The 27,108-nt window shown below is 41.0% G+C and overlaps 3 protein-coding genes across 5 annotated transcripts; 1 reads left to right on the top strand and 2 right to left on the bottom strand.

Moving 5' to 3' along the window:
- Nucleotides 1–955: 955 nt before the first annotated feature.
- Nucleotides 956–6,958, bottom strand: LOC119013350 (cell death-inducing p53-target protein 1-like). The gene is made up of 5 exons (XM_037087785.1): nucleotides 6,873–6,958; nucleotides 2,768–2,820; nucleotides 2,555–2,647; nucleotides 2,242–2,440; nucleotides 956–2,053 (listed from the first exon to the last, which is right to left on the bottom strand). Exons 2-5 carry the CDS (start codon nucleotides 2,814–2,816, stop codon nucleotides 1,936–1,938), a joined length of 459 nt encoding a protein of 152 aa, XP_036943680.1. The 5' UTR covers nucleotides 2,817–2,820; nucleotides 6,873–6,958; the 3' UTR covers nucleotides 956–1,935.
- A 4,187-nt stretch (nucleotides 6,959–11,145) lies between these two features.
- slc2a6 (solute carrier family 2 member 6) lies at nucleotides 11,146–20,642 on the bottom strand. Its single transcript, XM_037090112.1, has 10 exons — nucleotides 20,517–20,642; nucleotides 20,149–20,275; nucleotides 19,524–19,810; nucleotides 17,607–17,878; nucleotides 16,143–16,239; nucleotides 15,832–15,931; nucleotides 15,468–15,661; nucleotides 15,090–15,265; nucleotides 14,537–14,814; nucleotides 11,146–13,290 (listed from the first exon to the last, which is right to left on the bottom strand). The coding sequence occupies exons 3-10, from the start codon at nucleotides 19,602–19,604 to the stop codon at nucleotides 12,962–12,964; spliced, it is 1,527 nt and encodes a 508-aa protein (XP_036946007.1). The 5' UTR covers nucleotides 19,605–19,810; nucleotides 20,149–20,275; nucleotides 20,517–20,642; the 3' UTR covers nucleotides 11,146–12,961.
- Nucleotides 20,643–20,645: 3 nt separating this feature from the next.
- LOC119014705 (pentraxin-4) lies at nucleotides 20,646–26,486 on the top strand. 3 transcript variants are annotated; one of them, XM_037090110.1, is made up of 7 exons: nucleotides 20,732–20,765; nucleotides 21,409–21,457; nucleotides 21,557–21,668; nucleotides 21,792–21,972; nucleotides 23,531–23,709; nucleotides 24,118–25,151; nucleotides 25,250–26,486. In XM_037090110.1, exons 4-7 carry the CDS (start codon nucleotides 21,847–21,849, stop codon nucleotides 25,975–25,977), a joined length of 2,067 nt encoding a protein of 688 aa, XP_036946005.1. In that variant the 5' UTR covers nucleotides 20,732–20,765; nucleotides 21,409–21,457; nucleotides 21,557–21,668; nucleotides 21,792–21,846; the 3' UTR covers nucleotides 25,978–26,486. The 3 variants fall into 3 exon arrangements, with proteins under 3 accessions (XP_036946006.1, XP_036946005.1, XP_036946004.1); XM_037090111.1 differs by lacking the exons at nucleotides 21,409–21,457; nucleotides 21,557–21,668 and having other exon boundaries at nucleotides 20,646–20,765; XM_037090109.1 differs by lacking the exon at nucleotides 20,732–20,765 and having other exon boundaries at nucleotides 21,270–21,668.
- Nucleotides 26,487–27,108: the final 622 nt, after the last annotated feature.

Raw genomic sequence — 27,108 nt, 5'->3', positions numbered from 1 at the left:
AGTTTAAAATCTTCCAAACTCAAGAAACACAAAATCATTGTTGTACTAATCTTATTAATTTCAGTCAGTCTTACCTTCACCAGGTGTTGCAATTGGTTAGATTCTGTGTGTGTGAGCTGCTGCCAATCTAGAGACCAGATATGTTATAACTGAGAAATGCACCTGTCTCACCTGTCCCTCTTCAAGCCTCTCCCTGGACACGCCTACTGCCCCTCCAGCAACAAAGACATGAATATGATTAAGTCACTGATTATGTTTAGGTAACTTTAAAGGGCTGTGCTGGTCTTCCTTTTTACAGTGTTCTTTGTTTCTGTGGGATTATTGAGGGAGTGTATGTGTCTCCCTGTTCAGTGACAATAACCAGTTTCTCTCTGGCTGCTTTGTATCCCTACAGCTGACAGTCTGACTTAGCACAGGCTTGAGAGGCCATCGTAGTTCTTGATTCACTTAAACTCTGACCAGTGACCGCCAAATTGTAATAACTGAATGCTGTTCACAGGTGTGTTTTTCAGCATGGAAGAGCTCCACACTGAGACCAGTGAACTTCTTGTTCTCCCGCAACTACTTGTTGGAAAGGGGAAATACTGGGATACATTTCGCTTTAAATAATTTATTAATCACAAGCTAAATATAGTTGAACAGTCACATGATTGAACAAGATGTACAGAAAGACAATGAAATGCAGAAATCTAAAGAATCTAAAACATATATAAGCTGTTCGATATCTTGAAACTTTCTCTTTTCTGTTGCCTTTTTACATTTACATTCAGTTTTACATTTTCTGATGTGACAACGCTGTGCTTAGGTTTAGGCACAACAGCCACTTGTTGGGTTTGGCAAACATCATGTTTAGGTTTAACTGGTTCTGTCAGTACTAACATGTCTGGGAATTGTCCTGATGTCTACTCAAATATGTCTGGTTTCATTTCCACGTGCACAGTTGGAAAACATCCTGTTTTTTTTTTAGTTTTAGTGTTTTTTTTTGTTTGTTTGTTTTCTGAGTACAGCTGGAAGATATCCCAGCATGTCGTCAGAAATATCTGGTTTTGCTGCTACAAACATGGAGAGAAAATACCCTGACTCAACTGAGTCCAGACTGCTACTTGTGCGGCTAACTGAGCTAACAAGCTAACACTTAGCAGCAGTTAGCAGTTGCTCTGGTGATATGTCTCGATCAGTGGCACCACCAGCTGGTGATGATGTCACATCATAGTCAAGTGTTGCTCTGATTTTTGCATTGTCCTTTGCATTTTGATGAACTCCTGTGACATGTCTTTGTTTGAAAGTAAAATGATTTAAGATAAATTCAACATTACATCCACAGCCGGCTGCTGTTATATAATATATAAGCTTTTCTTTGAACCTCAGGCTCACTCAGATTTCCCTTCATCCCTTCATATAAAACATATAAGACTAGGTTAATGGCTTACGACATATAGATATAACACACAAAAAAGCCACATTGGTCTAATTTTATTACTGAGTGTGGCAAAACAGTGCCAACACAGGTTTATTGTGCAATAACTGCATGTAAGACAATACTCTAGGTTGTTCCTGATGTTCTGGTTAAATTTTTTAACATTGTATTTGCTCGTTTGGTCTGTTTAAATCTTACAATTTGCTAACTAGTTAATTTGGTTACAGTTATTTACAGCCTTCATTTTAACAACGCGACATATGCAGAAGTTTCTGAGAAAGATAATTTTTTTTTTCCTGCTGGAATGGGACAAAAATAAAATGGCCTCCAAAAAAGTGCATGGGGTGCGCTTGATTTTTAAAAAAGCGAGCACATGATATTTAAGCACTGAAAACACAGTCTGTTTGCAAACAATAAGATGTTTCATCCACAGAAATAAGCTACATCCCAAAACGCAGACAATAGTGACAGAATGTTATTTCATATTTCTGTGGGTCCACTTCTGGCCCTCAGGCTCGTCATTTACAGCATTTTTTCTTCTCGACGTGCAGGACTCTGTTACAGCGGGGGCACGTGTGGTATGCATCCTTGAAGTTTTTCATGAAGAAAGGGATCAGGCAGCAGCACAGGACTAGCCTGCAACACACACACACACACACACACACACACACACACACACACACACAGAGTTAGTATCAAGCTGTATGTCACAATTTGCTGCATATGTGCCTGATGTACTGAATGGGATTCAGAGATGTGTAAGGTGGTCTGTAGGGACCCTGGAGCCCCCAAGCAGGTCAATGTGGCCATGCATACACACTCACCCACAGCAGATGAAGAGTAAGCACATCAGCCAGGCGTACGTCCCTGCTTTGTAGGTGACGTTGGTCATGACCTGCTGCTGGCAGGAAGTGCAGGTCGTCATGCCGGGTTCAGACCCCAGCGCTGTGTCATAGCTCACAAACGTCCTTCTGCCCTCTGAAGAATCGAGACCGCCTGTGCCACCTCCTCCACCGGTGTACACTGATGGAGAGAGAATGATGGGAGGACAAGAATGTAAACAATGTAATAGAATAAACTCTGCCTAAGTTTTCTGACGTGTGTTCCCAGGGAGCGTAACATCAGGTGTGAGTGTACCTGGCGCGGCGCTTGAGGCCGTGGGTCTGGTATCATGAGGGTCGAATGGGCTGTGGAGGTGGTAAACCTTCACATCACTCCCCTGGCTTGCAACTGGACAAGGCGATCAAGAAAAAAAAGAAAAAGGAAGAGGTGAGATAGAAAAAAGATGGAGTCAATGAGGCAATTTGTTGAAGATGATGGTGTGTGTGAGCCTGGTGTGCTTGGGTTTACCTGGTAGGACGTAGGGAGAGGGGGTGTCTGTTTGCTCCCCGGAACTCATTGCGCTGCAGAGGCAGAAGGCAGGATTGTTACAACCAACAACTCTTCTAATGAGGACGCAGCCAGGGTAAAATACATTCAACATACTGAACCTCTATCTTTGTGCCTTATGATCAGCTTCTCGTCTCCTCTTGAGACAAATTTCTGCCACTAGATGGAGCCAAAGCCTGACTGACGGAGTTTAAAACGTGAGGCTCTGACAAAAATGTCTGTCACCTCTCACTGACGCACATGTGGCCCAAAGTGGTGAACTGGTTGTTGGAGCAGTGTGTTTATACACTGCTATGCGTGGATATTTTCTTCTACGTAGATGTGGTGCCCTCTTTTTTTTTTTTTTTTTTGTCCCCCCACCCCTCAAACATCCTGCTTCCGCCCCTGCACACAAATCTAATCATGTTAATATTTTGCCAAAGCACCAACAGTCACCCCTACAGTACTGTCACAATATCAATATCAAGGTATCTGGTTTAAAAATGTTGTGATGTTTGAATTTGTCATGCAGTCCAAGCACTGGAGGTGCCTTTAGGGGGATTTCAAAATACTGAGATACGTACCGTGTGTTGTGATATAACCTAAAAATATCATGATATAATTTTCAGGCGTCCCTCAGACTTAGCCTGAAGCATTGTGTAGATGTAGATGTCTTTAGGGCCTCTGAAAAAGTCATGTGACTAGTTTGATATAATGATCTCATCTACAGAGAAATCTAATCCTTTTGTCTGCTTCATCTCGTTGTCTCTCTTTAAACAAACACAAAAGACAGCATGACTAAGCATCCCAATTCTCTGTCTCTACCTCTCTCACACACACAGTGCACACACTAGTTTGATCATCACCTGACGTTCTCTCTGTACACACATCTGAGTTTCTAGGGTGGAGTCAATACTTCATCACTTGTCATGGAAGTTTTCTCTCTCAAAGATGACAGGCTGCTTTGTTGTCGCGCCACACACACACACCACACACACACACGCACACACACACACACACACACACACACACACAGGGCCTGCATACACCCATACGTCGGTGCAGGAATGCGGTCGGGCTGCATGTTTCCCTCTGTGTCACAGTCTGAGGGTGTGTTGCTGCAGACTTCACAGCTGCACAGATCTGTAAATCTGTCGAGTGAGCTCATCTGGGGAGCCTGACATCATGTTGCGTGACCGAGACAACTGGACAGTGAAGGTGGAACACTTCACTCCTAAAACGGTCTAGAACAGACAAGCAAAGTAAATGCTGATGAAGCACAACCTGAGGCGTCAAGGTTCATCCCTCGGGTCTGATTCTCTGCAGCATGTACTGTGCTTTTTTGGGAGTGTGCTGATGTAGAACAACTGGCTGAGTTGCTCCATCACTCATCGGCTCTGTTCCACTGTGCAACATGTGGCGTGTTGGGTTCAGGTGAATCAGATAAGGTTCTCTAAAGTTGTATCCATCAGCCTCAAACTCCTCTTTTTTTTCTTTGAGGGAGGAGTATGATTTGCTTGACATGTTTTCTATTTCTGTTTTTTAATCTCAGTGACAAAAAAGTGTCAGCAACAGTCACGGTGCTTTCAAGATCAAAAAGAATCCACCCACAATGAAAAAGATTAAATTAAAGAAATAGATAAAGAATTAGGAAATAATAGATCCAAGAGCAAACAACCAACTAATGAGAAAAATCAACACAGACAGACAAATAACCTTACATAATCTGATGTTTCTGTCATCGACGGGACATAAAGCTGCTGACGGAGCCCACGACTGGGTGCGGCTTCCGAAAAATGACATCTGCACATTGCAGAGATGCTTTAAACAACACAGGGGGCAAAGTCAGACGCTGACACTGTCTATCAGAGAGGACAGAGGCACATGGCCTCAGCTCAGTTTGCTTTCTCTCAACCTCCAGGTATGCAGGTGCTGAGGAGTGGATTAATAGAGGATGCATAGGGTGTGACTGAAAAGCTGGCCCGGTTAATGCAACTCATTCCATTTATCTGAGAAACCCCACGAAGCTAACTGATGAGTCAAGTCAAAGGTTCAGCTGACTGCCTGTTGTAACCAAATGATCAGAACAGCCTGTAATTTACCACTGTTGATGAAAGAGCTAATCACCTACAGACTGATCCGTTGAGTTCAGTGAAACTTGCTCTCAGTTGACACCCTGAGACACGTTCAAGTCACAGGTGTGGCTGTACTGTCAGCCCCAACTGTGCTGGTCCATCCTGACTGAGTGAGCGCCAGAGAGAAAGAGAGAGAGAGGGAAAGAGAGAGGAACGTTCGCAGTCTACTTTTAAGGTACAGCTTAATAATCAGCTGAGAAAGGATGGGGTAAATGAAATGTGGATTTTACCCTAGTTATCATTTATCGCTTTGTGACAGACACCTGGAGTGAATCCAGCTGCTAGTCGGAAAAACTGTGACTGACACCCAATCAGAAAAATGTCCCTAGAAGATCTTGGGTAACATGATCCTCACATCCTGGATTAGAATTAGAAGGCTCTCTATTATGACACATTTTCTGTGTTTGATGAACTTATTTTAAGAAACACAAAGACATATGATATGATGTTAAAACTATTAAGTAAATTCAGGCGATTACATGGAGTTGGGAGTTCTGTTAGTTTGAGTTGTGCTCTTCTTTATGTATGTGGCTGTATTACAAAGACACATACAAACAATTTTAGGATAAAGGAAAAGAGAAAACACTTTTTTTTTGCTCATTTCAGTCAGATCTTTTGTGTCCAGTGCAATTTTGGAGAATAATAGGTCAGTTGTTATGAGGAGGACTATCTTTTAATTTGGTGCACCACTTAATTTCTGGTCCCAGAATTCAGCACTTCCTGTCTCTAATATCAGTATGTATTTATTATGACTTTACTTCCAAATGTATCATTTCACAACCCTTCAGCACTTTCAGACATGACAGCGTCCCAACATCCCAATAATGTGTCTTTGCTCCTGTGTATTGCATTGCAACTGGGCAGATTAGCAGCGAAACTAACATTTTTTATCTTAATCTGAAGGCACCACACATACCAACAAGTTGTATATGAAAAATATATTCTATCTCAAGTGTTTCTCCGGCGGACTGTTTCTGCTACGGATCTTACTATTTTGGCGGCAAGAACTACTTTTATAGACAACCAAGTCTACTTCTACTGATCACCACCTGTTAATCAGTTAACATATCAACTAGCTATAAGCTAAAGAAAAGCTAAAGAAACTATGTGAACTGAAACTTGCATTACAGCAAGTCCATTACAGTAACATCTAAAATGTCAGTTTCTAACATGAAGTGTGAAGGTGTAAGCAGACCCTCTCTGCCTTAAATCGAAGTAATAAATATAATGTTACATTAATCAGTAAATTAGAAGCATACACGCATGTACAGGTAGTGTAATGTTGCTACAGAGCCTCACAATAGTTCAGCCGAATGACAGGTTCATTTTAAACCCAGATGAACCAGAGACCAAGCCATTGAACGAGAGCTGGACTATATTATGTACCCTGGGCTACACCTATGGCCTGTATGTGTTCTTCGAAACCTCAAATACCAAACCAACATGTAAATATAACAAATACAAACATCTAGGAGGAAGAGGCATGTTACATAAGTAATCAGGAATCACCTCCAAAATTACGAGTATTTCCTGTCAGAAACATTACCGCAAGGTTGAGCTGGAGCCTACAGAACCTGTTATGTCTGTAATCACAAAATGACTGCAGTTTTAGATCATAATATATTCATTAACACAGATTTAGCACGAGTATTAAACAAAATGTTTTGTTCTTCTTATAATCACCAGTCCTTCTCTGTTTGAGCATTTACCATAGTGTTAGTTTTTGAATCTCAGTCCATCTTCTTGCTGCAGAATAACTGGACAATCTACTTTCTGTGTTTGTTTTTCTATCATGACACCATATGAGATAGTTTAGTCTTCTGTTGTTCACAAATGTCAGACCCCACACCTGTAAACCCTCACACCTGTCTCATCTTCAGTTTAAAATCTTCCAAACTCAAGAAACACAAAATCATTGCTGTACTAATCTTATTAATTTCAGTCAGTCTTACCTTCACCAGGTGTTGCAGTTGGTTAGATTCTGTGTGTGTGAGCTGCTGCCAATCTAGAGACCAGATATGTTATAACTGAGAAATGCACCTGTCTCACCTGTCCCTCTTCAAGCCTCTCCCTGGACACGCCTACTGCCCCTCCCTCATTGACAAAGACGTGAATATGAATGAGTCACTCACTGTGTTTAGGTGTAACTTTAAAGGGCTGTGCTGGTCTTCCTTTTTACAGTGTTCTTTGTTTCTGTGGGATTATTGAGGGAGTGTATGTGTCTCCCTGTTCAGTGACAATAACCAGTTTCTCTCTGGCTGCTTTGTATCCCTACAGCTGACAGTCTGACTTAGCACAGACTTGAGAGGCCATCGTAGTTCTTGATTCACTTAAACTCTGACCAGTGACCGCCAAATTGTAATAATTGAATGCTGTTCACAGGTGTGTTTTTCAGCATGGAAGAGCTCCACACTGAGACCAGTGAACTTCTTGTTCTCCCTCAACTATTTGTTGGAAAGGGGAAATACTGGGATACATGTCGCTTTAAATAATTTATTAATCATCAGCTAAATACAGTTGACACTTTTTCTTTTCTGTTGCCTTTTTACATTTCTTTACATTCAGTTTTACATTTTCTGATGTGACAACACTGTGCTCAGGTTAAGGCACAAGAGCCACATTGAAAAACATCATGTTTTGGTTTAACTGGTTCTGTTGATACTACCATGTCTGTAAATAGTTCCTGATGTCTACTCAAATATGTCTGGTTTTGTTTCCACCTACACAGCTGGAAAACAACCTGTTTTGTTGTTCTGATCACAGCTGGAAGATATCCCAATGGCTCATCAGAAATATCTGGTTTTGTTGCAAAAAGCACGGCTGGTAATTTTTCTGACCTCAAACTCTTGCTACTAACATGGCGGTAAAAAATACAGGGACATCATGTGAAATATATCTGGTTATGGTGCCACTAGAACAACTGGGAAATCGCCTGGTGTCTCCTCAAAAACACACGGTTTTGTAGCCACTAACATGGCTGGATATTGTCCTGAGACCTCATCAAAAACATCCAGTTTTGTTGCCAATAACAAGTCTCTGCATTGTTCCTGTCTGTCTCATCAAAAGGCTTTGGTCTTTTTGGTTGCCACTAACAGGGATGGAAAATGTCCCAACGTCTTGTCAAAATTATCCACTAGTCTCACACAAAGGTTGAAATTAGCGTTGATCGCTTGCTTGGCCGTAGTCTCGCCTAAGACCATTATACCCTCCACCTTGATGTACATGTGATCAGAACATAACATGATTGATTGTAGAACTTTTGATATGAGACACATGAAATGTAGAAATTTGAACATGTACATGATTTGCAGAAATGTAAATGCCAACATTTTATTCTGGTGACTGGGCTGAGAAAGCCCAGACTGAACCACAGGCTAAAGTCCTTGGATCTCTACGGTATTTTAGGGCAAAAGTTACACTATTACACTATCTTTTTTCAACCATCCAGAGCAGAAACACACTGGACCAAACATACACTAAAGAAATATTTGGCCCCAATTTGTGCAGAATTACTCAATGGGTAATGCTGTATCACAGCAAAAAGTGATCAAGGCCCAGAAACAGTAAAGTCAGCAGGATAAACTGGTGGCTTTTTACATTTCTGCAAACAAATTTGGATGCATTTCACATGACATCTACAGTATGTGTCATATCACATTATGATTATATCAGATTTTCACATCAAAAGGAGGAGGAGATGGTGTGACAACTGGGTGATGAATGCTAAGATGCCTTGTCTTGATGTTCAATACTGGGTTTCAACATTTGTAAGCGCTTCAACACTGGATATTTTTGACAAGACATTGGCTCTCCTTCTAGCCGCTTTAGTGGTGCAAAACTTCTCAGTATAGACTGATATGAGACTACAAATGAAAATGGAATCTTTGCTCTTTTCAAACAAAAACCATAAAAGGAAATCATAAACAGACAACCACACAAAGCACTTACAGTTTGTCAGTATTCAAAAAAATCACTTGACATTGTTTAAAGGAGGTGATGAATGACTTTGGCTATCCAGTCTGCCTAATATGCCTTTTGAGTACGCTCCTCTGTGTAAACCTTTCACATCTTCTTTCAGGCTGAAATATACAAACCTGTTTCATTCTGTGGTGCTAACGTCAAAAATTTTCAGCTCCAAAAGATGTCTGGCGAGATTTGCCTTTTCTTTCCGTCAGCTGGGAGCAGGCCAGTTCAACCACATTTTTCTACTGTTGGTCACTGGATCACGGCTGCCTGTGGCCTGAGTGCCTGAGGCACACTTTGTATGTATTGTATGTTCGGGGAGACCATAAAATAACTTTGATTTCCATTATGTGGAGCAATTTGAATCAATGACAGTGGGAAAACCCAGCAGTCTTCCATGTCTAAAAGCAGACCACATCAATCCTACTGACCTTTTATCATTACAGACTTAACATGCTTCCAAATGTTACAAGTAAGTCAGATTATAGTACAATGATATCTGCATGTAAGTATTAATGGTGCATCTATTAACTCGCGTCCACTATGTTTCTACAACAACATTTTGATCAGTGACCCCCATAAATCTGGAGTCTCTGGGGGTAAATTAAGGTGAAGTTACAGTTTTATCTCAAATATCACAGTGTGAATATCACAAGCTGAGCCGAAACACATTTTTAGTTTTTCAGATATAAACATGTATAGGTGTGTGTGAAAGTTTGGGGTGTTGCCTCTGTCTATGATGTCAACTGGGTGAGGTGATAATGTGTGTGTGTGTGTGTGTGTGTGTGTGTGTGTGTGTGTGTGTGTGTGTGTGTGTGTGTGTGTGTGTGTGTGTGTGTGTGTTTGTGAGTGTTTGTTTCGATAAGCCTGATGGACAACATTCCAGAGAATGGACCAATCCTTGCAGAGATTTACATTCCATCCATCGAGAGAGGTGTGTGTGTTATGAAGTGATTACAGGGCAGAGGTTGAGTCCGTAATAACGTTGACACCATGTTTATGTCAGTACTAATGTATATGCTAGGAGTAATGATAAATACATTTTCAATATCCAACTCTTGCTAGTGAAGAGATGAAAACACATTTTGCGTGGTGCTGTTAACATTTGAATAATAATACTGAATTTCATCCACGTATTCTGAAACCACGAATACAATTAATCGTCACATTTTCTGATAATGACCCTCACTGTAGCTAGAAACAAGAAAACTATTTAATTCATGAGTTTCAATAAGTAAACAGGTGAGAAATGATCATTGCTCATATTTCTCTCTGTGCCAGCAAGAAACAGAATCAGTCCAATGTTAGCAATTTTAATTAGAAAGTTACTTAAAGTAGAAAATCTGACTAAATATCATTTTGAGTTTTCTGTCACTGTGACTGTTTGACTCTTTATTCATCAAAATCATAAACATATATTAGTTTTACAGCAGAAAAATTCCAATGACATAATTTATCTTACTTGTCAGGTATAGTTGCGTATCATCTGCATAACATTTGAGGTGAACACCACACGTGTGTAATGATTACTGATGTGGTCCTACTATTGAGCCTTGTAGTATACCTCATTATTTAAGAGGCAGAGAAATCACAAAGTAGGGTTTTTTTCCTCTCTTAATTTTATCGAGTGGTTTCCTGACTTTTCCTGACTATGTTTTAAATAAAGCCTTGGTTGTCTATAATAAATTAAATCGTAAGTCTGACCTCTGGCAAGACCCATTTTAACAATGCAGCAAAGCATCTCTGATGACAGTGGAGAAAAAAACGTCACCCACTGAAGGCAGCAGGTAGGTACTGATAGAGAGTCGGAGGGAGGAGAATGGAGGAGGTGTGTACAATCATGAAAATAAAAATAGGCTGTGACTCAGCAGGTATATAAATACTCAGTGAACGGAAGTTTAAGGCTGTCTTTGCTATCTGGCGCTCTTCTTATCCATCTGACTGTCTATCTATGACCTAGTTTATGTCTTTACCAGTCTCAGTTCTCTAACCTATTGATGTGAAGAACAGCGTGAACATGTCGCTGTATTAGATTGGATACACATGTTGTGTGGTGTAATTAGTCAATGTTGTTTTCAATTTAGATATTTCAACAATATGGAAAGAGGCCTGTAAATATTTCAAAGGGTGGATGACTTTAAAAAAGACTAGCTCTTTTTGAACCAGTGTATTTGGAACTTATCAATCTTGCTTTATAGAAAAATGAAAGAAAATAAGACACCAAACTGTGCACTTTCAATGGTGTTTAACTTTTTTTTTTCTTTTTTTTTTTTCAAAAAAAGGACAAATTTGATTTACAAAGAAATACTCAGACAAAATGGATTCATATTCATACTCGACACACAGCTCAGCTGCACCGGCATTGCAAACACGCAGGCACAGATCTACTACACAAACATGTATCTTTCAGCAGTATGTGCATGTGTTTATGGCCGTCGCCCCAAGGTATTACTTCAGTGATCATTCCAGACATGTGTCCCGTCTAAGGAGCTGATTAATGGTTTCCTGTACTTAAGAACATGTTTAACAGTGTGCAAAAGTCTTTCTATTAGTCTCAGTAAAATAAATGATTATAGCTTCATTTAGCTAACATAGTAGCTAGCTTCCCATACTAAATATGTCATAAAGCATCTGATAAACATGCTGCTGCTGTAAGGTGCAGTCACATGCACAAAGACACATCTAAGTTGTCCGTCTGTTAGCCGCTATGATTTAGTCACCTAATTCTAGGAAGATACCAGACAACAGGAGGATAGTGTGGCAGTGACCCAGCCGTGAGTCACACTCAAACCTATGATAGCACACTGTGGCATGTGACCTGGCCTGCTGAGCCACCACTGTGTGCTGGCAGCACCACTTTCAGTCCTGTTTTTAGGCCCTGAGAAGAAGATGAATGTTTGTATTGAGTTTTTTTTGTTTTTATGTATAATAGATACATATTTGGATCAAGTAGCTGATGTGTTAAGATCTGATGTGAATCAATAAAACATTCACAATATTACCTGAAACAGCTACAGTGTCCCTGCACAGCCAGTCAGACTGAGCTAAAGCACAGGGTTTCATGTTTGGAGTGGATTTGGATTTTTCTGATCATGGTGTTTATGTAGGTGACACCCTACAACCTTGAAAAAAAAAATCAATGATAAAAGATGTTTTTTTAATAGATGTAAGAGCTCAGGAGAAAAGCAGCAATGTGGTTAAACTCATGCAAAATAAACTTGAGGTATGTGATATGATCAGAAGACTGTTACTATAGCAGAAATACATGTTAAAGAACACAATAATTGAAAACAATGGTTTTATTTAGGCAACAAATGTAACGTAGGTTGTATTTTTCCATGTTTCATTCATTTTTATTTTGTTTTAAATGTTTTGGTTTTCAAGTCAGTTTCGCTTCAGCTAGTAGGCAGTGTTGGTTTGCTTGTTTCAGTTTAGTTTTTATTTGTCTATAAATATGACATTTTTGATTTTATTATTAGCTTCGATGTCAGTTTTCTTTTTATTGGGAGGGAATATAAGCCACAGTCATGTAGACATCCTGATGTCAACAAACATATGCATCCATTTCTCCTCATTCTTGTTGTGTTGACATAATTGACTTAATTTGCGAAAAATAAAACTAATGGCATTTACTGTATATCTTTATGTTAAATATGTTAAGTTGCTAGTTAGCTAGTTTCATAGCTAGTTTTAATTTTTGGTTTGGGGTAAGTTAATTACAGTAACCTTGGACAAAATACATATTGTGTTACATCATTGGGGGAGAAAGAAACATGTAGTCCTATATATACAAATATTATTATCTATAACATGATTGTCAGTGAGATGTATGAGCAGTTACCTCATGGTAACTGTTTTCAGTCTGCTGAACTCAGCCATATATCGCTCCATATGTGCTCAATAATTATTGTAGTCCTTTTCTCAAAGGGCTTTATATTTTGTTTGATAAACACCCTCTGCCCTCAGACTGTCAAAGCTGATGGTTACGTTTTAAATTGAAAAAAATCACTTTACCGCAGGTGTTTCAAAGATTAACCATGGGAGTAGTTCATTCTTTTATAATATGGATCTTTAGGCCTCAGCTCGACTGTGCAGTGGAAGGACTCCGGTTGATGGTGAACGCGTGTCTTGTCCTGAAATAGTTCTCGATCTCCTCCAGTGAGCGGCCGCGTGTCTCTGGGATGCACACGGCGTTGAACAGCAGACAGAGCACGCACACCACCGTAAACAACAGGTAGGGCACGTACAGGCCGTACTGGTTCTCCAGGATGGTGAAGACGTTCGTGAGCATGAAGGCCGTCAACCAACTGACAGTCACACACAGACCTGAGGCCACACCCCTGGCAGCCAGCGGCAGCACCTCTGACATCAGCAACCAGGTGATCGGGCCCCATCCCATGGCGTATCCTAGGAGACAACCAACAACGTGATGACAAAGTGATCAGCGCATGTCATGCAGGTGATTTCACAGTACAATTAAAGCACAAAATGTCACGTGGAGCACTTTGTTAGGGCACGGTCACACCATGCAGACTCAGGTGCATTTTGTTAATTGACTAAAAATACTCATGTTGTATGAAAAATGGACCAAAAAGACATTTATTAGCAATAAAGCACTGCATAACCCCATCGTAAGTCTGAAAAGCTTCCCAAATTAATTAAGGTGTGAGAATATAATTGAAACCAATTTAACGAAGCAGGCAGAGACAGGTTTTCTGAGCATGAGGACATTGATGTGTAACAGAAAGCAGTTAGTGATGCTGAGCTAAGTATAATAAAATGACCTGAGGACATAACAGTTGACAGTTAACATGTTGAAACAAGACACGCAGCAGCTTTGTTAAATACAAAGACACAAGCCTGACAGGTTTTCAAACCTTTGCCCAACAAACAAATTAACTGTACACTTGTGTTTACAAGTGCTTGTTTGCTCTTACATTGGCAATTTGAGCTGGAATGAACCAAAAGCTGCATTGAAAACAGCAATTCACTGAGTTGAAAGCTAATGTTGGTGTGCTAAAAGGCTCACACCGACACAGCAAACATGCTGATGTTCAGCAGGTATAGTGTTTACTGTGTTCACCGTAGAGTGCACCATACAGTGGAAGTATTGGGCAAACTGAAATTTTGACCAGATCACCAAAGTTATGACAATTCAACCACTTTCAAGACATAATACCTAACATTTCTGCTTTAAAATGTCTTTGAACTTTGTGACATATTTGTTGAGTTGTGTACTTTTATTAGTTTATTTTTATTAATTGAGCAAACTCTCGCAGCAGATGTTACATCTTGCAAGTCAAAGGTTCCATATTACGCACGTTTTCGGGTTCATTCCTTTAATTTGGGTGTCTACTGAAAATGTTGATGTGCTTTAATATTAAAAAAACACTATTTTTCTGATGCCGTCCATTGCTGCAGCACCTTCTGTGTTTTTAGCCTCCATCAGAATGCTTTACTTTAGCTCCTTCCTCTTTAAGGCTGCTTTTACATTTTGAAGGTGTTTATATATCACCTAGACGTGTTCTATTATCATAAAAGATCACTTTCGTCAAAATCAGACCTTTAAATATCTGAAGTGAATTTCCTGGCAGTGGGCCCAATCAAGTCAAAGCATGGTTTTTCAACAACACGACTGGCTGGCAAAACTCACCAAATATAAACACCATGGTGCTGATGACAGGAATGATGCCTGCTGCAATGTTTCCACCGTCACTTTGGAGGCTGTAGTCCAGACTCACAGTGCCATTAGGAGGGACGGGGACTGGAGGGCAAGCTGTGGTGTGGGAGATCATGGTCAGAGTCAGACTGGACACGAACATCAGCATGCTTGACGTGTACAGCAAGGCTTTGCGTCCCGCCCTGTCCATTAAAACAGCTGCAATGGCAACAGAAATGATGCGGACCACACCCACAAGAGCAGCATCGTACCTGACAGACATAGGACATGGATGGGTCAAAATCTGGAGCATAATGCAATTAATTAACAGACCAAACACCATGAAATTTGTGTTTTGCACATTGCTTGAGGGCAGATAAATTTATTTGCGTCATTAAAAAGAAAATATTCAGCAAATTTTTGCGTGATTGAAATGAAAGGTTAATGACATGATTGAAAGTAAAACAATGAAAATAACCAAAGGAGAGAGAAAAAAAGTGCATTAATATCTAAAAATAGATATAGATAAATAGAGTAGATGTCCAACCTGGGCTCCAGGGGGACTTGGAATTTGGAAAAGATGGTCTCCAGGTAGACCAGGATGGGTGTGATGCCCGTCATCTGCTGCAGGAAACGCATCATCACTGCGATGAGGATTGGCTGGTAGAAGATGGGTGTGGCCAGCTGCGACCATGTGACTTTAACTTGTGTGCTGATGCTGTGCTGTATTGGGAAACACACAGACAGACACATAAACATACTTTATTTATTTATAAAACTCAAACAAAAAAGGTCTTTGCTTCAAGAAGGTAAACCATTGGAGACACTGTGTGAGTGTGATGTTACCACCTTTTTAACGCTAGTTGTCCATTTAACTGCTTCTCTAAGTTATTACAGACACATGTAGTTGTTTTGTGACTCTTACCTGTATGTCTCGGAGCTCAATTTGTGTGTCGTAGTCTTTCCCTCTCAGCCAGCGGAGGGCCTTCTCAGCCTGCTGCTCCCTGCCCAGAGAGAGGAGCCTCCTGGGGGAGGAGGGCATGAACACCAGCAGCACAACCATCAGCACGGCTGGCAGCCCCCCTGCCACTGCCAGCCACCGCCACGATACCACCAGACCTGTACATCATGAAGACAACGTTGCATTGTGGTCTATGGAAGCTGTTGCATTTCTGGGCTTATCTTGCCATTTGGTGGTGTTGTTTTGTTACTCTGGCAGATAACTGGTTTAACATAGATTACATAAAATGTTGTGCTATTTGAACTCAGCAGTTTTGGTATGTTCCTACCCAGGGCGTAGAGGGACAAGGACCCAAACACAGCAGTGATTTGCGGGCAGGAGCCCAGAGCTCCTCTCACTGTTTTGTGGGAGATCTCTGAGATGTAAACCTGTGACATAAACACACAAAGGACATAAATTCAGTCACATTGAGACATGTGGTTTGAATTCTGGCCAATATAGGTGTGAAAACATCTGAAATAATACCATAACTATCTACACAGTTGTTGTCAGGATCGTTGGATATGGGTAAAATTGTTTTGTTTTAGAGAGAAATGGTAAAATAGGTTGAGGAAAGTTTCTGTAACCATAGCAACCTACAGGAATGGATGCTGCGGTCATCCCGCCGGCAACTCCTGTGAGGAAACGGCCCACATGGAGCATCCACTGGTCCATAGCCCCTCCAAGTATCATGTACCTGAGACACACACACAGTATATACAGATGAATTCATACAAAACAAACAATACATGCAGGCTCCTACATACACATCATGACCCACCTCTGGATCTCACGGTAGATATCATTCAGTTTATTCAGAATACAGAAGGCTACAGAAGGCCACTTGCTGTTTTAGATGTACAGTTCAGTTGTTTGGGATTTCTGACATGACTATATAGACTTTTATAAACAAGAACAAGAATGTACATATAACCAAAAATGATTTCAAACAGCTCAGACAAAAAAGGTAAGTTACAGCATAACGTAAACATAGTAATGCAACATGGCTGACCCAATGGAAGAGTACCCTCCCTCCATATATAAAAGGCTCATTCTAATCAAGGGAGATGAAAACACAGCGATTCGTTGTTTCAGGTGATTACACATTCATGACTAACGAAATTAATTACATTATATTACATTTCTGTCCATTTCATATGGCATTTCTGCGCAAAAATTCCACTAAATCCAGCAAAAACATGCAGAGTGGTGCTGTCAGTGTTATGTCGTCGTATGTTACATATGCATTAGAGTGCATAAGCCAAACAATAATGTTATAACTGGCTGCAGATTCCAACTACATATTATTGTTATCATTCAGAAGTTTATTATTTGCAAGTGATCATTTATTTTGTAACTGAATGAAAGCCATGGCTGACACAGGTGTATCTCAGGTGCCACCTCTGAGGACTGTGTGTGGGGGCGTAAGCCTGACTGACATCTCATTCATCCTCCTGTTGATTTATTTTTTTGGCGTGCTCTACCTTTTAGGGCGAGGCCAGTGTTATCCTCCTCATCTCCTCAAAGAGTTTACTGGCATGTCATTCCCAGAAGACTTACTTACAACTGCACGGCTAATCAGCCTGAGGTATTTAGGGCACTTAAGGCAGGCAATGAGTTGTTACTTTAGCTGTCAAATAAGTCTCGTGGAGTAGGGGTCAACCGGTATGGCTTTTTAGGGCCGATACTGATACCGATTATTTTAAATCAAGGAGACTTAAATTATGATAATTATGATATTTGGGACCGATATTCATTTACAATAAAAATCCAACTCTGTTTCCACCCGTACAGTTTACTCAAGTACAGTTCTTCAGTACAATTTTAAAGGTACTGTACTTTGATACGTTTACTAGTAACTTTACAGATTAATATTATTGAGTGCAACAAATCATGTTACCATGTAGTAGCACATTCTTAAATTTGTTTATTTTATTTTCAATCTGACAGAAAATCAACTTTAACAATACTTGTAAAAAATCAGCCAGATAATCATCCAGGGCCGATAATCAGCCTACACCTACTGTGGTGTAAAAAGTGCTGTGTGTTGTTACTGAGACCCACCCAATAGTCGACGGCACCCCGGACACCATGATGCTCAGTTTACGTCCAATCAAGTCATTGAACAGCATGGCTCCCAGCCCACCCGCTACGGCCCCCAGTGCGTAGATCGAGCCGAACCAGGCAGCCTGCTTCGGGTCCATTCTGAGCCGGGGGTCGGCATCAGGGCTCTGGAGCTTTGGCAGTACCGGGGATGAGTAAACAAGGGAGTAACCAAAGCTGAAGTTCCCCAGGACGGCCGAGAAAACGGCCAGGAACAGTTTGGAGTTGTTGATCTAGTGTGGAAGGATGTGGAACAGTTAAAGCTACATACAGTACACAGTAGTTCTATTTTATGATTCAGTGCTGCTCTCGGACAGAGCGTCTGGGTTAAAGGCAAGTTGCTCTCTCTAAAAAAATAAATCCTTGTTTTGAATAAAAAAGAAACATATTATTGTTTCTATAGAAATGAATTAGTGTAATTAAAAGATAAAAAAAAGATATGCACCTGATGCCTGATAGATTCCTGAGTCAAGTCTTTTATTGCACAGATATAATGTGTTGTACTGTTTCCAGGTCAACTTAAAGTAAACCTGCAGAAAACCCCAAAATGAACTCATCAAATTCTTTACAGCAGAAAGGACTAATATTGTACCAGAAATAAGAAAAGGGGAAGTTTCAAAGTGTGATAGCAGGATCAGTCAGACCACTGATCCTGTAGTCAGTTATGATCGGGGTCATCACTAAACAAGCTATAAACGCATTTACTGCCATCACAATGCTTACCAAATTATAGGAGGTGACAACACGGCATTTTTATGCCTGTGCTGATCAACATCAGCAGTTGCTCTTTTGTATTGGGTTAAAAAGTAAAATTATCATTTACCTTAAAAGGTGCACTGTGTAGTCTTGGAGAGCAAAATCAAATTCAGGATTTTAATACTTACAATATGGATGAGGTAATAATACAAGCTCAGGATAAACAAACTGTTCTCAGAGGAAAATAAGGTCCCCAGAACACTGTTTGAAGCTACAAAAGTGGCAGGGTCTGCCACATATAAACAAAATAAAACAGCATGAAACTGTGTTGTCCTTTATGGTCAGTTTGTTTATTCAGCGACTGAAAAATCAGTCAGTGGAAGTCTTTCTCTCCTGATTAAACTGTCTTCCCCCAAAACTGCATAGCGCTCCTGAGACACGCCTGATTAAATGCGATTCAGACTGTAGGATCTATTTAAAGGCATTTCTGTGGGTCAGTAATGAGGGGAGGATGTCCATGTAGCTGTGTGCACACGAGCATGACTCACGACTTAAATCGATGACTTGAAATTTCCTGCCTTGTTTTTTTTATTCATTTTTTACAGCTGATGTTTTAAGTTGGATGACCGAGCAGACACTTAGCTCCCCTCACTCACTCCAGCAAAAATGTATTCTGTGATAATTTAACAGTTATAGGATGCCCTGAGCATGTGAGCTCTGCTGCTCTGCTTGATCATTTTGCTGTGGTCGGTCAATCAGGTGTCACTGATTGGTGCAAACATGGCTCTCAGCTCTGAGGTATCCTGAGGTAGAGAGGCTGGGCTTTTTCTAAGATAACAACGAACAAGAAAGCTTTTCAAGCCTCGTTTTTGAGATGTAAAAATGATCATATTTCAGTTTGATTATTTGAATCGTATATTTCTATGGGAAATTTTACACTTGAAATTTGATCAATAAAGGAATTAAGAAAGAATAGAAATACAATTAAGCATAAAAGTAAGTCATTATTGTTTTGGTATCATTGTGGAACTGGACCCTGATCTAAATACAAAAAACTAAAACTAAATACAAAAAATGGAGAATTTATCTTTTTGTTCATATTAAATCAGTCATACACAAGCTAAATCTATGAGCTATTGCTGAGATTTAGAGATCATTTAAAACAAGTGCAATGTTTCCAACCTGGGATTCAGATGATGCCGGTCTTCTGTTCAGCAGGGGAGTCTCTTCATCCATGTCTGCAGCAGGATCTGTCTGATTCATATAACTCAAAAAACACAGCCCGAGGAAAAGTCCTTCAAGCTCCAACAAAGCGTCCAACAAAAGTGATCCTTATTTACAGACGAGGAAGAAAATGAAACCAAGCCAGTGAGGACAAGCCGATAAAAAGTCCCCCAGCACATTCCAAACCCCTTCCCCGTTTCAAGTGATGATGTTGACCCTCCTGTCGGCAGCATGTGGTTTCCAACCTGACAGACAGAAAATACCAGAGTGAGGCTGGCTTCATGCCAAGGGGTCATAGTGAAAGTGAAACTGAGAACTGTGTTTACACTCAACGTTTCCATGTGCAATTCGACTGGAATTAGTTGTGTGACTTATTGTACATTTTGAATAGAATGCTCTTAGTATCATTTTAAACTTATTTCACATTTAAAAAATGACTTTTTAATCTGCTCAGTTTGACTTTGAGTTAAGCATTTTCGTCCCATGTGTGGCCTTTCTACCCTAAATACAACTATTTGAAACTATATCGGTTTGTGAAAGGAAAACAGTCACAGAATACCGACTCAAACACATGCACACTTACTTTTAAAGAGACGATATCCTCTGATTGATATAGTCAATAATGTCATTTTGAAGTCCCGCTACAACAAAGCCACAGTGTTGAAACTCGGTCATGAGTAGAAAGCAGAAGGGAGGGATCCAAATGATTCCTGGATTGGGTCAGACAAAGAGGAAGCAGAAGAGGAAGAAGAGAGTCAGATCCCCAATCAGCTGAGTCAAGTGAGGAGGAAAGTACAGGCCTGCTTCTTCAGCAGCCCACACATCATGAGATTTAGCTCGGCTTCATCATCGTGCGCACAAGTTCACTAACATACACGCACAAATAAAAGCACACGCTTGCATTATAACTAGGGATGTGGATGAAATGCCTGCAGTGTGGAAATGACTTACATTAGAAAGCGAAAGTAGTCCAACGGCGCTCAAAAAATACAACGAGTTCACTCAAGCAACACAGGCAAAGACACCGAAGCAACAAACACTCGCGGATACTTTCAAAAGTTCAGAGAAATATCCTCCAGACAGCGACATGGCCAAAAATATTACAGAGGAGGTGATTCAATGAATCGCTCTGGGTAACCAGCTCATCTCCGCGGTAGAGGATCAGGGTTTTGTTGGACACCTGGAGTTTTTGAATCCCCGGTATGCCCTACCATCTCGGCTTTACATTACATTTCTTCCACGTTTCACTTTCGTTACCAAGTGCAGGTGTTGGCGTACCAGTTTGGTGGGTCTCATACAGCAGCGCGTGTAAAACAGGCAACTGAGGAGATGCTGAACGTGGTGTAGACAGGCAACGCGTCCACGTCATTTAACGTGACAACGTAAGGAATATGAAATTAGCAGTGGATGATATGGAGGCACCAAGTGTGTGCTGCGTCTCGCACACACTTCAGCTGGCTGCACACAGTGCAGCGTCACAGACTCACCTGCTGACACAGGGAAGGTGGTCGTCCAATGTTGGAATAGCACATGCAGAATACGAAAGAGCCATATGAGTATACACTTCGTTTCAACAAAATAAAACAAATTATTAAGGAATGCAGGCATTTTTTTTCTTATTGAAGCTGTATTATCCAGGAAAATATTCGATAAGGCTGAGTATCGGATCGGGACTCAGTATCGGCAGATACTAAATATTAAGGGACTCGGATCGGATCTTGAAAAAACCCCGATCGGGACATCCCAAATTATAACCAGATGTTTTCATGTCAGAGGTCTCCTTTTCTATCATTTGTCCAACAGGAAAGTATTGACAACTTTTAATGAATCCTTTTTTTAACAGAGCATCCAGTTAACTACAAGTGGAGCAACAAACAAATATATTGACAAAGGTCACCTCTGAACAGTCTACATTTAAGTCAACATTGGTCATTAATCTGTAGATAGTTTAAAGCAGATAATCTTTTTTTTCTTTGTGTTTGCTGGTCCAGGAGAGTGAGAGAGAGGCGGAGAGAAGCTGACTCCCTGTTAAATCCATCTGCATTTCCTCTGAGGTCCCCAGTGATGTTGTGGAAAATGGAAAGTGTGTTCCTGTCCCAGCTTGTGGGTGTGCTTTTGTGTTTTGTGTGGGTGCATGCATGTTTATTGTGTGTGTGCAGTGTGTACCAAGACCAACCTTTTTCAGCTATGTCTCACTCTCTCCTCTATTTGTTCCTTCACCACCAGTTCTCGAGACAGGGATCTGGACTCCTGGCTGCATCTATCCCAGCTCCAGCACACCATGGGCAGCCTGAGCTTGAGCCACTGGCCCCTGATCCTGGTCTACATGCTTCTGTTGCAAATTCAGTCGGATAAGGTGCAGGGAGTCGATCCTGTGTCCCAGAAACTACGACGTCTCACTGAGCAGGTCAGGTTGAATCCATTTTTTTCCCCCATTCCATATACATGATTGTTATGGTGTTCATATAAATCATGCTTCCGTAACAGTGAATGATTTGCAGCTGCTGGGTTTACTTCATGCTTTTCAATAAATTACTATATATGTTTTAATTTGCTTTTGAATTAGTTTTACGCTATTAATACAATTCTGAGTTTGCTGCACTTCCCCATAGCATTTAACTCTGTAAATGCCTGCGCCATTTTAAAAAGCACACCAGGATTTCAATAAAACAACAAACAGCAAGACAACAGCGATGTTATTATGAGCTATTATGATAAAAGCTTCCTTCATTTTTTAGAGCTATACAAAGCTGCAGACTTTCAATTTTTTTGCAGACTAAACTAGAGTCTGTAGACTATAGGACTTAACTTTTTTAATATATCTGACCTAAAAAGTCAAAACACAGTAGTTGCCTATATATTAAGTAAGTGTATTTACCTCCCCAATCTGACTTTCAGTCCATGAAAATAGTATATCCTACCATAGAAAGGTAAACATTTGCTAGCCAAAAGCAAGGATAATATAAAAAACAAAACAAACAGTAGTGACTATATCAGGCTAGCTTGTGAGATAGCCTCATAGCTAAAGCTAATAAAGTCAATGTTCCTGTTTCCTGTGATTGAAAAATACACGTTTGTTGATCTAACATCTTAGTAATTAAATGTTATGCAGTCATTAATAACACAGTTGCTAAATCATCATAATGGAGAAAAAATAACACCAGATAAATTAACACTAGTCACTAATTAGCCTACAGCTTAGTGCGATAGCAGTACGCTAAGAGCCATTTCTGCAGCCTTGAGCACATCATGTTATGTGATGTTCTTCAGCTTCCTTTAAATCAATCACATATTGAAATGTATTTTTAATGTGTTTTGTGTAACTTAAGGTCTGTGACAGTGATGAATAATTAGCCTCAAAAACCTTAAATTCAGGATTGTAACTCACTGTTACAGTTTACACACACGTAGCTGTTTTTGTATTTGTCTGATGCACTATTGCACCTCATGTAAATACTACTAGTACTACTACTACTAATAATAATAATGATAATCATATAATCACTGTATAGAGTATTTTATGATGTATGCAGCTAAATGTATTATAAAAAAAGCATTTAGTATTGTTGTTGTTCTATGTTGTTGTTGTTTGTTTGCACTGTTTGTTTCTTGGGAAATGTTATTTCTTTGCAACATGTACTGTGTATATGGCTGGAATGACAATAAACCCCTCTTGAATCTTGAATCTATTTAGCGAAAAAGCTTTAACTTCAAACCCATTTTCTGCAACTTCACTCCCTTTGTCCTGCCTTTGTTGGACAGATGTGATTTTCGTCATTCTGTAAATGAATAGCAGATAACTGAAATGGTTGCAAAAACTCTTCTATTGCAACAATGATGTTTGTTCAATGAGAAAATTGATGTGTTTTTTCTTCTGGGGGTTTTGGGAATTTTCCTGACCCTCAAATCAGTGACGAAACAGCTGCAGAAAGACTGACACAAAACACATTTCTGTTTTTTGACAGTTCCAGCAATTCCAGGCACTCACCCAGGCCCGCTTGGACATGCTGGCCCTGAACCAGAACAGAAACTCCTCGGGAGAGCTTGGGAGCCGTGTTCAGGCCCTGAGTGACAACTTGCACCACATGTCACAAGAGCTTGATCACCTCAGGCAGAGCACAACTCAGGAGACTGAAGGTCTCAGGTTAGAGCCTGGGTACAAATACTAAAGGTTCACTGTAAATATAGGTGCAGAATTGGGCGGGTCGAGATGTATTAGGCAGAGCAGAGAGAGAACACAACTTAATGTAACAGTTAAGTCCAGTTGAATGTTTTCCGGATTGGACCATTACACATGAAATAAGAACAGAATGTACAGTAAATGCATTGTTAAACTTCAGGATCGGCTCTAGCAAGACATTTTTGAGTGGGTGGCTTTTCCTTTTAGCATCTGTTCTTTTTGATGGGTTAGGAAATAATGATTTACAGAACAGCCCCTGCACACTCCCTGAGTTCACCAGTGTCAGGCCTGATTGTACTACTTAATGTATTTTTCAACAGCAATGATTCAGAAATTAAACAAATATGTTCTCATGATAACTATTATCCCCAGAGAGTGGAGCAGGAAGCTCGAGAAGAGGAGTAAGCGGACCGAGGGTCGTATGTCTTTGATGGAAAGGACAATAAGGGAGAACCGCCGCCATGCTCAGAAACAGAAGCCTGATCCTGATCAGGACTTCTCCAACCTCACCCTGGAGCTCCAGAGCCAAGAGGAAAGGCTGGCTGCCCTTCAGGCCCAGCGTGACGAGCTGCTCATTGGCCTAAAAGGGTTGCAGGAATCCATGAAAAGTCAGGCACTCCGTGTGACCCGACTAGAGGGCCAACTGGAGGAGGTCCTGCAGCTAAATGGAGGAGGGAAACCCAGGGGGTTGTGGAGGGTGGGAGAGCCCCTTAACTCTGACATCACACCTCAGGAATACTATGAACCACGCAGGCGAAGCCAGACACATAGAAGAGGAAAGACTGTAAGGATTCTGGAAGTGCATCCCCAACCCAGACAGGAAGGGATCAGCTATTCCCAAACGGGCACAGCTCAGACCAGAATCCCCCAACAGCCCCATCAATACCAGGCAGCACCAAACCAGCCAAAACATTCATTGACCCTGGAGCAGACACCCACAGATTACCTCCCCCAGCCTGAGTCTTACCGTCCCCAGTCACAGATCCAAAAGCCGGCCCAGACAAGACCTTATCCTGTCCAGGAGGAGGCTGCGCCTTATCCTAAAGCCCATATCCAACCCCAGCTCCAACAGCTATCTCAGGCTCAATTGTATCATCAGAGACACCATCAGTTACACAACACAAGTTCCTCTCGGCCCCAGCCGCTCTACCAGGCTCCGACCCATCCTGAACCCGCCAAAGAAAGACTGGGCAGGACCCGCCCGGAGGCTCCACAGCCCCGGACTTCAGAGGCTCTCCCCCGGCCACAGTCTGAGTCTTATCAGCCCAGCCCTGTGAGCACATGGGCTGAAGGAGACAAGGAAGACAGCAACACAGAGGTGGAGTCTTCAGTGATCCATAACCTCCTCCAGCTTCCGGTGAGACAGAAGATCCCTGCACAACCAGTTCGCAAAAAGCATGCAACCAGTAAGTATTAGCTAGTGCCTCTACAGTGTCTTTGTTGTGCCAGGGATATTAGATTTAGCATCGCACTGAATATATCTTCTCTTGCCTTCTGTCTACAGTCTGTAACGTGGACTCCATGCTGTTGTTCCCGTCGGCCTCAGCGGAGAACTACGTCACCTTCTCTTCGACTCTTCCCGACCTTCCTGAACTCTCTGTGTGTCTGTGGCTCCGTGTGGAGGCCTCACATGTCGGCACACTGCTCTCTTATGCTACAGATGACAACGATAACCAGTTGGTTCTGTATGGGCGCAACTCCTCCGACTCATCTTCATCCTCCTCTGCCTCTCCCTCACCTTCCCGCCCGTCCTACCACTCCTCTCCATTCTCACCATCTTCCTATGCCTCTTCTTCCTCCCGCTCCCTGGACTTTGTCATTGGAGACCCTGTCCATCGGCGTCTCCCTGTGTCCTCCATCCTGGATGCCCGCTGGCACCACCTCTGCGTTGTGTGGTCCTCCATCCAGGGACGTTTCTGGTACTACAGTGACCGACGCCTCACCTCCTCAGGCTCCAACTTCAGGAAGGGCTGGGAGATTCCCGGAGGTGGATCGGTGGTGCTGGGCCAGGAGCAGGACACTGTTGGTGGAGGGTTTGACCCTACTGAGGGTTTTGCTGGGCAGGTGGCAGGGTTCAGAATGTGGAACCGGGTGCTGAGTCCCTCAGAGGTGGTAGGGGTAGCAGAAGGAAGAGGTGTGCCCAGAGGGGTGGTGCTGGGCATGGAGGACATAGAGGAGGTGCGTGGGGAGGTGCAGCAGGTGGCATGTGAATGTTTAGAGCGCTGCCTGTAAGTTACATTCCAAAACATAATTTCTGCAGAGAATGTTAATTGTCTCTTGCTGAAAAAGGGTCAAATATAAACTTTAATTTCTTTAGATTTTATTCACTTTCTGTAATTGTCACTTTTTCTTATCTTACCTAATAACCTGAGGCACATTCCATCTGATCTATAACAGATTCAATACTATGGGTTGTACAATAAAACAGCCTATAATTATTGCTATATATACATTTTTCAGTGATGCTGCTCCTTCTTTTCTGTTTATGGCATTTCAATAACAGATATAAATGTCCTTTTTGGATTGTCAAAAAATGTACAATGCTTATTTTTATATGAACAAAAATATAAAAACTCATCATTGGCTTGTTTTATCATTTTATTGGGTGCATAAGTACAGCAAAGTTTAAATTGTGCACAATCTGGAGGACAAAATTAATTACTTTTTGCTGTGAACCAGCCTCAGGCCCTCAGTGAATAAAAAGGCCTGATAAAGTCAGAATGGAATCATTTCTTTTTCTATGAATATGATCACAACTAGTAGTGTATGTCTCTTTCTACAGCAAAGTCTCAAAAGTTTGAGAGTTTGTTGTGACAATAAAGCCATTTTTATTGTTTTACAAGAGGTCTCCTTGGAACTTTCTCGTGACTTTTATGTCTACATGCATCCCATCCAAGGGGAAAAATAACAAACTCAATGTGAGTCAAGGATGTGTCCCTCTCTTACATTTCATGTCTCTAGTATGCTTACCTTGCTCAGGTATTCTATGACAAACTTGTCGGACAGGCCAATCATCACTGGTGGTTTACTCAGATACCTAAAGTAAACTGAATAGTTTCCACAGTAATGTCATGTGTGTACACCTGTGCTTTTCCTGCTGTAACAAGTAATATAATTGTAGAATCTACTGTGAGAAAGGATCAAATTATATATTTTTTTCCATTGCTGATACAGTTTTGATGTATTTTTACATTAATTTCATGATACTTTAAACTTTTGCTCCACCAGTTTTCATAGAAAAATATTAGACTTTATTTTATACTATTTACATCACAGTTGAAGGCCTTAAAATACAACAATGCTAATTACAAATTAATGCAACAATAATTATATGTGTATAGTGTTATAGTAGGCTAATACTAA

The sequence above is a fragment of the Acanthopagrus latus genome, chromosome 23 (genome assembly GCF_904848185.1).
Source record: "Acanthopagrus latus isolate v.2019 chromosome 23, fAcaLat1.1, whole genome shotgun sequence".
NCBI classification, from domain to species: domain Eukaryota; kingdom Metazoa; phylum Chordata; class Actinopteri; order Spariformes; family Sparidae; genus Acanthopagrus; species Acanthopagrus latus.
Note: the sequence above shows the minus strand (reverse complement) of the source record. Positions and strands in the feature narration are given on the sequence as shown.